Genomic DNA, 13,160 nt, shown 5'->3' on the forward strand with positions numbered 1-13,160 from the left:
TATCATGTTAGTTGGCACAGCTATAGATCTCTCTTAACCATTTAAATTACTTTACATGCATGTAAGTAATGTAATATTGTTATTGAGATTTCAAAGTATTATTTACTCTGCCATCCAGAAATTAGTATCCTCAGCAATATTCAAACCACTTTCAGATCAGTTGCTGCTGAGCTGTTCCAAATGACAATTTAGTAATGGGAATCTTTCCCCATTTCTCTTTTGACAGATATGTTAAAAATACAGCAAGTATGGCTCCTGCTACCTGGCACTTGCTAGACTATGAAACTCTGCTCTTAGAAAATATTTTACTCTCTTAGTCTTAAGATATATAATTTCTGACACTAAATGCTGATTAGGAGACATATTTAAAGCAATCTGTGCAAGGTCTGTAGGAGAAGCAAGCTTCTTCCATTTCTAGTTACAGTGACCTGTCCAGTATAGGCAAAGAAAAACTACACAAAGAATTAACAAGAACACAAAGTACACAAGTGTGTTTATTACATTTTGCAAGCACTTTGTTCTACATTTCAAAAACGCCACCATCAAGCTGTTGGCACATTTATGTACAAAACAGATTAATTGTAATGCCTGCTACAAAGCATTCTTTGTGAAAATACAAACTCTAATACCAGAGAAGAGCCAAAAGCATTAACATCATTACATGAGTTTAAAAGACATAGTTTTAAAAATCAGCACAAACATTTTAAGACACAAAACTGAAACACTACAATATAGAATCCAAAAAAGAGGTTCCTAATACTTTTTGCAGAACTGTAATACCGGTACTGCACATTATCAGAAAACTGTTGAGCCCGTAGGACAGCTTAAGTGTAAAAAAAAAAATCCAAACCGAAACCGAAACCCCAAATCAAAAACACAAAAAAAAAAAAAAAAACACAAAAAAAAACCAAAACAAGCAAAAGAAAAGAAAAATAAAAAGAACTCAACCAACTAATACTACTTAATGCATTATCATGCCACAAGTAACTATAGTATTACCTTCTACTTACTACAAGAATTGTTAAAAATTACTGATGATGCATGACTAGTAATAGTACAAAGAAGAGTTTTACTCAAGAAGTTTTATTAGAAATGCACTTACACTGAGAGAGAATTCACAATGGTCCAATAAGTGCACAAAACTACCTAAGATTTTTAACACTGACAAAAATGTCTTGTCAGGCTACATCACTTTAAAAGACACTTTACAGCATTCTTGTAGCATTAGAAATAGGCAAAATAAAAAAAAAAAATTCCACCAAATTTGGTCCAATAATACCGACTTTTCTTAAATAGGGTTTTTTGTTCTGTTTTTGATACAGGTAATTCTTTCAAATTAAGATGAGCTATCATTCTGATAACATTTTCATATCAAAATAAAGGTTCAAATATATTACTACACTTTGAAATAATAAGCTCTGTAGTGGTCTTTCACCTTACTTCAACGTAATACAGGTAAACCATTATGTGTAGGAAAGCTAGAAGCCAAGCTATAACATTTATGGAAGTCTCCTTTAATATATCTTTTACAGTTCAGACAGGTGCAATCCATTTAAATTTTTAAAGCAGGTAAAAAGACATCTGACTCCTATGGTCACTGCATTTTTGATATATTACTTTCATAAATGTAGCTAAGCAGTAATTTCTTACATCATCACATGGACAGCTCCAATTTAGCATAACCATCATTGAATTAAAGAGAGATTATTCTGTAGAAAACTATGAATAACTATATCACTTAATTAACAGTTGTCTATATACCATAACTCGTTAACAGGTAGCCGTGGTATTGAATTCCTTCAAAAGGCAAGTGGCCATGCATTGTTAGCACCACGGACTGCATGCTCACAATACAAACAGGAATTATCACCCATGGAACTTGAAACAAGAGAATATTCTTTAAAAACATCAATAATACAATGTTAACAAAGATAAGAAGCACTTTTTTCTTTTTTTTTTTCGTTTTTTTTTCTTTTTTCGCTTTTTTTTAAATTTTTTACCCACTATTACAAATTTAGAAATTGCACCTTTGATTGTTTAAAACGTTCTTAGGACCTTCATGCATGTTGATCAGGGTCCCTCTGGCAGATTTTCCATATATAAAGGAAAGTCATCAGAATGTTTTCTTTATATATTGTACATCATGTACAATGGTCCCTTTGAAGTATACCTGTAGTTAAAGTAGTTACTGAACTCAAAACTAAAAAGTATAAAAAGCTACTTTTTTTCCAAAAACATATAAGAAACAATGCAAAAGGTGTTATGCATAACACATACAAAGTGATTAAAAAAATCAAACACATAGTTGTATTTGACAATAGTTTAGTATCCTTGACCTATCAGAACTAATTAGCCTAAAGGGATTCAGGAAAGGCTATTTGGGAGCTTTGTGGTATAGAATGGTCACACAAAGTAAGAACTAATTAAGAAACCAAGTGCTAGACAACCAAGAATTGTATGTAGGTGATATGTAAGTCACCCAAACTATCTTTTGTGAGAAGCACTTTCAATTGTTTTTAAAATGGTAGGATGGCCTTTAGTTAAACAACAAAGCATTCACATGTTAGGAAGTAAGACAAGGTTTCTTTTATGTATAAGCATTGAGCCGCTCTTTAGAGCGAGTAGAATGAATATCATGCAGCTCTTGTTCCTCCTTTGATTTAATATCCTCATATTTTTGCATTCTGCAAGCATCTTTCACATAGGCCCAGTTGGCAGACAAGACCATGAGATAATGAACCTGTAAGAGAGGTAACACAGCGTTAAGAAACAATAGAGGTAGTCAGAATAGAGCACGTGTAAAATGGGAGGCTGTAGGTTCTCATCAGCAGGAGCTAGGCATTCTTGTGTCAAGAAGTAGTGTAGAACCATGATGGCAAATTCAGGCTTCATTAACCTTCAGATTACTCATCTCACAGCTGTTACTGTCACTATAACTAGTAGTTGGTAGCAATAGATATAAGAAAAAAAACCCTAAAACCTGAAAAATCCAAATTCTGAATAATCCCTGTGTTGTCTTTCAGCTAGTTTGCAAAGGTACATGTAAAAATGCCTTCTGGTTATGTATTTATTGCACAATTTTCACCACTGAAGAAGCTTTTGTTAAAGTAGTTCTTAAGATCGAAATATGATATAGACACATCTTATGACTGCATATCTAATACAATTAAGGAAAGTTTTGCTTCTTTATTTTTGTTAAAGTTAGCATTTTCTTTCCATTTAGCCATGACTTCTTTCAACTACAATTCTAGTTTTATATTTAACTTACCAATCTGGGTAAAAATTGTCAATAACTGTCAATAAGTTCAGTTAGGCAAAATGTGACAAAATATAGTTGAAAAAAAAATTGGATGCTCTGTTTCCTCTGTATTCAGTCAGAAAATAAAAAGGTTCCACTAGGATATTCAACCAGTTTGTGCTGGGACTCTTCGGACATTTACTCCTTCCCTATCAGGCTTTCAGACACTTTCTGATGAGAGCTTCTCTTTATGTTAATCTACTTCCTCAGAAGCAATGGACAATTTTGTGAGATTTAAAATATTTCACCTCTCTCTAAGAAATCAAGAAATTATACTGGGATTCCAATGGAAAATGGAATAATAATACAATAAATAATAAAAAAACCCCCTTGAGATTGTGCAAATTCTCCTGTTCATGTTGTACTGTTGTAGACATGAGTATCTTAGATTCATATTAAATGAACAGATCCATTCTAATATGTTTTTGGGTTTTTTTTTTTTTGGAATATTTGGACATTTTTTTCACAAGTGTTTGTTGGCAATTGTTGCTGGTTAGTAGAGGCAGAAGTACATTTCTTAATCTGGGTAATTAAGATCAAGGAAATCATTCTGAAGCCCTTAAAAAAACCCAGATATTTTTGCTACCTTTTTTATCCTTATGTTTTATGTCAAGTTTCCAATTAACCCTTGTTTGAGGAATACTATCTGACTTGAGGAGACATAAAATAAAAAGAAGTTGTTCAGAGAATGTGTCCTCTAAGAAAAAAATCTAGAGAGTAGTACTTCTACATATCTTTAGGATCTTCTTGATATCTAGAGAACAACACTGGGAAAGCGATCCATAAGTACAGATGCTGGAGATGGCAGCATGTTGTGTGTCACTTTGGAATGCTCTTTAGTCATAATCTAGTACACAGGAAAAACACCTTCTATCCTAACTCAGGTCTTCCAAAAGCTTTCACCATGGGTGCTTTCTGGATCAGACATTTCTAGATCAAATGGGAGACCCTAATCCTTGATCCCCATTGTACTGAATGAAATGCCTTAAATTCTCCACAGTAAAACTATTGAGAAAAGTCAAAATAAAGAGGCTGGTAATCCTAAAAATTTTTTCATCTGAATTGCAATTTGCACCCAATGAAAATAAGAATACTGGTTCATTGAGTCTGAAATTTCAGTTAAAAACACAGTCTGAAGCTCAAACAGATTGCAGACATGAGAATCCTGAAAGTGGGGGCTATCTGAGCAGCGCACTCACATCTTCATGACCTTTTAAAACATATTTGCCAGAAATCCTTGCAACTGAAGAGTCTGTGATGAAAACTGAATGATGTAGGCACTTTTTCACAAAATATTTGGTAATGACCCAGTAAAAGAAAAATTTAATGTCTTGCAATTTCACTCAGCATTTTTCTTCGTTAAAAAATAGACTACTTTGAAGGCTTATTGGTAACAGTCTGACCTTCATTACACACCTGTTCTTTGACCATCCCTTCCTTATGAAGTTAGTGAATCAAACTACTGTACTAACTGTTGAAAACTCTTGGAGTTCATATTCAATGTAAGTAGGAAGACTTGCCAGGAAACATCTACTTTAACTACTATAATTTCAAATATATATCCATGTTTATAATGACATATCCATTGAACAGAGCCACCAGCTTTGTTTTTTATTTTAACACCAAGTTCCTATATAACATTGCCACACTAAGGAGGTAATTTCTAAGTGGCTGTCTAATTTCATTTCACAATTCCATGACCTGAATAGCCTGAAGCCAGTGGAGTCCCCTTCAAAGCTTATTTAAATCGAAGCCAGGCAGCTTTCACAGTCTGCCTTAATTACAGACATATGCAAGGCAGTGCAGGGTCTTTCCATACCTATTCCTGCTTAGATTTCTTCATAAGGTGAGAAAGTATGCTTCAGTGTTTAGAAATTGTGGAGTTTGCTATTTGGGGATTTTTTTTTGTTTTGTTTTATTTTTCCATGCAGGACATGACCCTACTTCCCCAGGACCCAAGTTTAAATAACTTCAATTCCTCCTTTTATATGCATCTCACATCCAGCAAAAGACCACAATCATACTGGGGAGAAGAATAGAACACTTTGCATTTCCCTTGCTCCTATTTCAGGAGACCTGATTGCATCTCCACCTTACAGGACATAATTTGTGTGGAAATTAAAGCAAAAGAGTTACCAGCTCATATGGTAACTTTTGAGAAAGGAAATTTTGCATCTCATGATTAAGTTTTTCTACAGTATTTTTGGGGCAACATCTGAGGTGAAATGTATACTGCCTTTAAAATCAACTCTTGAATGCTAGAACTTACATTTAAACAACTTAATGTCTTCTGCCTCTATCTAACACAACACTGACAAAAGTAAAATTAATATGTATTATTGTAATGATCTATTCCACATGCATTTGTTATCCATTCAGCCATAAGAAACAACAGTACTGCTCAGAATCATATATGGTACAAATTAAATATGATTCAAAATCCTGGCTATGTTTTTTCCATGACAAAGACCCTCAAAAAGCATTTACAACATAAAAAATTCTATCAGGTTTTGCTTTTGGTTCTTTTTCCCCCATCTTGCATTGACATACGAATGATAAATTTTCAAAACAAACTCTTTGACAGTGTTCTTTGTTGCAAAATGAAATTTTCCCTAGTATATACTGTAAAATAGATGAGGTTTTATATATATTAGTCCTAATATGTAGGACAATTCTCCATTTGAAACCCAAACCCAACATTCTGCTTTGCAGACTAAACAGGTATCTAGTGATTTGGGAAAAAATTCTAACATTCATAAGCAAATCTGAGACCAAGAGATATGGGGAAATTGCGATTTGTGATCACAAATGGTTTTGCAAGTTTTAACAAGTTTTTTTTTGGTGGTTTTGCAATAAATGACTACTTTTAAAAAATATATTTTTAATATACAGTTTTATGAAAACTATCCTGGGGACAGATGGACTTAGCATTTATGAATAAGCTGATTCTTTTGTGAATTTTGTAGAATCATATTGACATTAGAGAGTTTAAAAAATCTTCAGAAATTAAATAGTCTGGCACTTACAAATGCTTACAAATTTGGAAGTGAGGATATAGTGGAGGATATTAATGTAATAACCTAAAATGTCATTTCAGAAAGCAGATTTTACCAATTGTGTCATTTAGCACTGATGTTGTACTACTGTTACTGGCTGGCCACAAATACAATGTACTTTTCACCTTAGTCAGATGGACTATTCTGGTTTAAAGTAATTGTTTGCAAGAAATGTTTTAAGAATGCATTATATTAATAAGCTTTTTCTTTTGTAAAAGACTGGTATTTTAATCTAATTTTCCTGTTGAATTTCAGAAACATGTTCTGGATATGCACAAAGACAAATGTCATCATTTCATATTTGTGATTATTCTTGAAGCAGCCCATGTAGTGAAGGGCACTGGCTCTCCAATGACTGAAATGACTTCTGCACAGTTTCTCACTGCTGATGCATTACCTCTGTCTACTAATTTGAGTGTAAGATCTGGAGAAAAAAGAGATCTTCTTCCTGGATGAGATAGTTAGGACCCCAAATTAACTTTTCCTCCCTTAAATTACTTTTGCCTTGGGAAAGTAAGCTTTCCTTAAAGGAGAACCTTTTAATGTCTGCATGTCCAACCACAAAATTCTGAATTTTCCCTCATTTCCCTTGTGTTTGGGGTACTATGTCAAGTGTGAAGCATTGTCTTAGCCTACAGATGTGGTCTGGTATGCTGGTTTTAGAAATTACACTTTCAAAGAGTGGAATGTGCTAGTCTTTAGGTACCTAACAGATTAGAATGGTAGGTTAAAAACAAAGAGCATAGTTAGAAACTTGAAAAAACTGTTGCAAACGTTTAATGAAACGTACATCTACCAGCACTGGGACAGTATGCAATTTACTAGCACTTAGAACATTAATTTATATTTTTGTTGGAACAGTGTTATCATGTCTGCTCTGTGCATTATAGAATTCAACAGAAAGCACGCTTGAAAATGGGTAATACTTCAAAAATATGTGAATAAATGTGCACCATCAAAGTGAATTCAAAGGGTATTTGTGCCTAGTGTAATGCAGCTATATCTTTGATATACTGAGCTTTGAAGGGTCTTTTTAGAAACATCATTGAAAGTATTATGTATTTAAACTAAGTATTATGTATTTAAACTATGTGGCGCAATGTAGTTACTTAATTTACTTTCACTGAAGATGTGTTATTTTCCATTGAATATCTTTTGGTGGCTATTTGGATTCAAAACTTGTTTGAAATGCAGAATTTTCATCTGAACAAAATAGCATTTTATGATATCTACTTAATATATTTCAAAATAATCATACAGTGGAAAACTAATGATCTCTTAGATTTAGTTTCATAACACTAATGATATATTATAATTGCTATATGGTCACTATTTTTGGAACTATAAGCAGAAAAATTTCAGTTTGAAAAAAACAAATTATTATTATGAATGGTATTCTACTATTACATTTATTATTTGTGGCCTTGAAACAAAAAACTCTGTCTAAAATATATATTTTTCATTTAGCTATCTTTGCTGTTTTCAGGAGGTTATGTAATAATGAAAAAAATGCCTGATAAAAAAATCATTGATATAAGAGGAGTACTAACTTCATAGAATGTTTTCTGAATGTAATTTTTTATAAATGCAACTATAAGTATTAAAAAAAAACAAAATCATGACCCTATGATCCATAAAAAATTACTAGTAGAAGCAGTATATAGGAATCACCACCACTAACACTTATGAATGCATCAGAACCAAGTAACAGTCACTTTTCATTTCCCATTTCAGCATGCATAATGCAAACCTACACCAGTAGAGAATTGTGAGTCTAAAAATATCTTTATGCTTAAGCAAATACAGCAGACAAAAGACAGAAGAGCAGGGCACTAGCTCACACACTTTTCTCAGTGGAACCTTCTCATTGACAAAATGTCAAACTTTAAAGTAATCTTCATTATAAAGGAGCAGAAAAATTAGTCCTGACAGAAGAATCAGCACATTCATATATATTCACAGAACTGACAAAAAGATTCTGCTCCTGAAATAGCAGCGTGGCAAGCCTATGAATACCCAGAAAGGCAGAGATCATAAAAGTATAATACTATGGTTACAACACAGACATGTGAATTCAGACACTTGCCTGAATACAGCAAGAGAACAGTAAAAAATTCTTAGCATGCACTTAAAGGTGTTTTTTCCAATTCAAAAAAAGTAATCATGATATTCTACTTAAAAGGGAGTCCATCGATATAAAAAAAAAAAAAAGAAAACCCAAACAAACAAACCACAAGCATATTTAGAAAACAAATGGTTGGAGAAATTACACTGACTAAATTTGGTAAAAGACTAGGAAAACTACTTGCTTGACTGTATTTTTCACTGTGATTTAATTCATCACCATAGTTAGAATTAGACTGTCAACAGAAAGAATACAAATATCAGCTACTTCCTACTACAACATATATTATCGATTTGCCAAAAATGCTATGGTATTTATTTACCTCATTAGAGTCACACATCTTGATGAAACTTTCTGATGAGGTGCAAACCTTCTTTTCCTCTCCAATAGTTACAATACCTGGAGAAGAATAAATATTCACATTATTTGGAATTCCTGGTACAGATCAACTTCCTTTATACGAGAAAAGCTAAGAACTTATTTTAACAATATCTGGGTTTTTTTGACAACCAGGAGTCTGGAGTAACTCTCCTGTGAAGACAAGCTGAGGCAGTTGGGATTGCACAGCCTGGAGAAGAGAAGGTTTTGGGGAGACCTTATAGCAGACCTCCAGTAACTTAAAGGGTCCCTCAAGAGAGCTGGAGAGGGACTTTATGCAAGGGCATGCTGCAGCAGAGCAAGGGGTAATGGCTTGAACTGAAAGAGGATAAATTTAGGTTAGATGTAAGGAAGAAATTCCTTATTGTGAGGGTGTTGAGGCACTGGAACATGTTTCCCTGAGAAATGGTGGACATTCCACCCCTGAAAGTGTTGAAGAACAGGTTGGATGGGGTCCCAAGCAACCTGATCTAGAGGAATGTCTCCCTGCCCCATGGCAAGGGGTTGGAATTTGTCTTTAAGGTGCCTTTCAACTAAAACCATTCTAGGATTCTATTCTATTTCAGCCAGCACAAAACACATTTTCTATTTATTAAAAGCCCTAGTAAGAATCATGTAGGTAACTATTTTTCTGCCATTTTTGAAAATGTCTTTATTCCCTGTTTTGATCAGCACAACAATTAAAGAACCAGTTAAAGAAATTATTTGAGGCCCGTTTATACACTTAAAATGTTCACAAACCTTCTCTACCTTCATGTGGGAAGTTGTGCTGTATATTGGTTTCAAACATACTGATCTGGTGTAAAGCTTCTTCCATAAGTTATATAAAAAGCATTACACAAACTTATACTTAATTGTTTCTCTTTTCAGCAATAATAAGTAGAATCTGGTACCTTGCTTCCTTTACAGGACATTTTAAGATCACAAATTCCTTTCTACGCAGATGTTACATCCTCTCAAAACACACATAGGTGCCTATCCCCATATTATTCTAACCTCCAGCATTCAGGCTTTAGTCCCATTCCCTCTCCATCTCTCTTTCCACCACTTTTTTAGAGTGTTACTATCAGTATTGCGGGTCCCCACCAAGGTTTTTGAAAGCAATGAATGTTGTGTCCCAATTCACCTCTGCAGAGACAGCTGATACCCTAGGATATCACATCTTCAAGTCAGTGTCCTACCACAAGATTAAAAGTAATTCTCCAGATTGATGACTAATTAGGCATTTTAGACAAGTTCCAGCAATTTCTGGAAAGACTAAGGCAAAGACCCATGCCAGATTTTCATTACTCTGGGAAGATGGACAAGGTTGACTCAATTTTTGTCAGGACAGGCAATGCAGTTCATCTTTTTTACACTGCCTAGACTGGTGGGTAAAAGGGCAGGGAGAGACACTTAACAAGTGCCTCAGAAACACTGAACAGTTCATTTTAGATACATGGAAGTAAAGTAGTGGAATGCTTTCTTTTGTGAAATGTTACTTTTCATTTAGTGCTTTGGATTTACGTACCATACTGGCGAAGATCCAAGCAGAGATTAGCTCCGTCCACTACGGTGGCATTTCGGCAAATGGTCCACAGATTGAAGTACATGTAAACAGGCAGGGAAGTGAAAGCTGTAACTCCAAGCCAGGCCAACATAAAGATGTATGTCAGCATAATGAACTGCAGTAAAAAGAAGAAAAACAAAACCAGTGGTAAGTCAGAACTGAACTGATTCACCATTGGAAAAAAAGGAACGATAGAGAAGTAACAAATGCATTTATGATTGGCTTTGTCTGCTTCTATCCTTATTTAATTTATAGTTTTGGAAGGATAACCCATTAATGATCAGGTCAAAATGATGCCAGAGCACTACTATGATGTTTCTGAAGAATAAGAATTATGCTTCCAGAAGTGCAAACTAGCTCCATGTTTCTCGCACTCTTGTGCCAACGATGAATGCAAAGCAGCGGACCTGAAGTCCAGACAGCTGCAGGCTCTGTGAAACACATCTGTCCCTCTCTCTCATCAACACTACTCCATAGTTAGGACAAGAGGCCCTATGGTTGTTTCTTTCACTATCAATCATGAAATAAAAAATTAAAATTAAATTCTGTAGGCTTTTCTTCTCTTGTTTTCAAAATTGGGCTCTTAATAAAAATGAGCCTTTATCTATGACTGCCACAAAAGCTCACTGGCAAATCCATTTGGCATTGAACCAAAGAGACTATATTTTTGCCATTCTGTTATTGCATTCATACATATTTGGGATCTACAAGCAAATTCATCATTCAGAAAACAAGTATGCAAATGTCCAATAAATATGTAAACATGCTGCCCCTTTTCTGGCCTGACACCACTGGGAAACACACTTATTAATAACAAACCATCTTTTCATTTTATGCTGTGGAAAGGATATGAAGAGGCTACATGGTAAAATGGGGAAATTAGTCTCTAAATATAGAATCCAAATAGCCATAGTGTTTGGTGGCTTCAGAAATGCTGATGAATCTAAACACATTACAGGAAACAAAAAAAAATTCATCACACTAACATTTTTCTAGCTGCTTACCTCAGAAAAATATTGGCTCTGAGAGTAAGAAATAAGAAATATCTTTGAAAGCTAAATAAGGTGATCAAAAATATGCTAAAAATTAAACCTTAAAGAGTAAATAAGGGGAAAAGGGATATATTTTCTTTTTCAGTTTATTTTGTTTTGTTTTTTAGATTTTTTTTAATGCAGGATCTCTCTATTCAGGTAATAGAGGAAAAAGCCTAATATATGTACAGATTTTAGTTATGGGAATCAATTAAGGTCAGAATCTAAATGGTTGTAAATGGTACTAAAAATTGTAGCAGGGTGGCTTATCCTCATTGATCTGATCAGGAAAAGCAATCCAAAACAACAAAAGGCTGAATTTTAAATAAGGTACCTTCATTGCTTTGAAGTTATAGGATGGATGTTCTCAAGCAATATTAAAGAGACCTTAATTTGATTTACTTTAACTCACTTCCAAATATTATTAAATAAAAGTAATTTTAATTCTGAGGAAGCATATTTACATAGGGATTTAATGTAGTTTAATTAATCTAGTTTAAAATTTATTTCAGATTAATTTTCCTGATTGTCTCTAGGTAAATGAAACTTCTAGAAGTAGTTTGAAAAGCTGTTTAATACTCTTGATATCAGCTTTCTATCCTTTTCTTGAGTTAGTTCTCCATGCTTCAAGACTCATACTTTACCTCCATGCTTACCAGTTTGAGGGTTGCAAAGTGTTTTAACTTTTTCCTCAACATCCAACTAGTTGAAAAGAAAAACTGATGTGTTTAATTTACACTTAAAGATTTCTAAAAATGCATTCATGCAGGTAACAGCTGTTTGCCTTACCAGATTTTCCCAATAACCCACTTACTAGAAACCCAGCTGGTAACACAGAGACAGTGATAGCAAAGTCCAGAGTAAATATGCACCCTTGAATACTGCTGTAGACATTTCCATGAGTCAGTTGCTTTATATATTGGAAATTCTACCCCATTTATTGCAGAGCAAACAGTTAACACAAGTAAATACAGCTCCTTTTTCTGTTGTTGTTGTTATTGTTCTTTTACTGTTTTCTTTTTTTTTTTCCTTTCCATATTACAGTGTTAAAGTTAATGGAGAAATATCTGTCTGAACCCCAGGCACACACAAACAATTACTTGGAAAATTACATAGAAATGTAGATTCAGGATATGAATTCCCATCTAAATTGCTATGTCCAATCTTAATTTATCATCAAGCTAAAGAGTTGCACTCATTTTTTCCTAAGGCAGGAACACTAAATAAGAATGAAGACAGTCCTTGTGTAGACTTTAAATTCTCATTTATTCTGGAAGTGTTTTAAAAGTAAACCAGCCTTCTACACTATATTCTTTGCTTGTCAAAAACAAGTAAGTCTGAAGTCTTACTTGTGATCCTTTTAGAATTCGTGAAATAAACAATACTTAATGAATTTAGTACACGTCTTGGTGTAGCACATCCATATTGTTTATGAAGTACTAAATTTTTATATTAGTTACATCCCTGAAATGTAATAACTGTTTTTATGACCAGGCTTCACATCAGTTTGAGAATCTTCCAATTTTGTGATTAGCACCAAATGGAGAAAAAAAGATAGGCCTTACCATGAGCATTACAAATTCTTTTTATATCTATTTATTTTCTGATCTGTAGTAATGATAAAGAAGCCTACTCAAAAATTTCGACTGAGATAATACAAAGCACTAGTATAGCAAAGAGGGAGGAAACAGAGCTTATTAGCTTCTAAAAATCAGCCTTGGGC

The 13,160-nt window shown here is 33.8% G+C and overlaps 1 protein-coding gene across 1 annotated transcript in view; it reads right to left on the reverse strand.

Annotated features, from left to right (window-relative positions):
- Positions 1–476: 476 nt before the first annotated feature.
- Positions 477–13,160, reverse strand: part of GPM6A (glycoprotein M6A) — a 37,560-nt gene continuing 24,876 nt past the window's right edge. Inside the window, exons 4-6 of the mRNA XM_041480144.1 lie at positions 10,368–10,521; positions 8,757–8,878; positions 477–2,740 (exon numbers count right to left, since the gene is read on the reverse strand). Coding sequence (XP_041336078.1) covers positions 2,588–2,740; positions 8,757–8,878; positions 10,368–10,521 — 429 coding nt within the window. The 3' untranslated portion in view covers positions 477–2,587. The remainder of the gene's footprint in view (positions 2,741–8,756; positions 8,879–10,367; positions 10,522–13,160) is intronic.

Source organism: Pyrgilauda ruficollis, unplaced genomic scaffold (genome assembly GCF_017590135.1).
Source record: "Pyrgilauda ruficollis isolate IOZ18807 unplaced genomic scaffold, ASM1759013v1 scaffold5, whole genome shotgun sequence".
Lineage (NCBI taxonomy): Eukaryota > Metazoa > Chordata > Aves > Passeriformes > Passeridae > Pyrgilauda > Pyrgilauda ruficollis.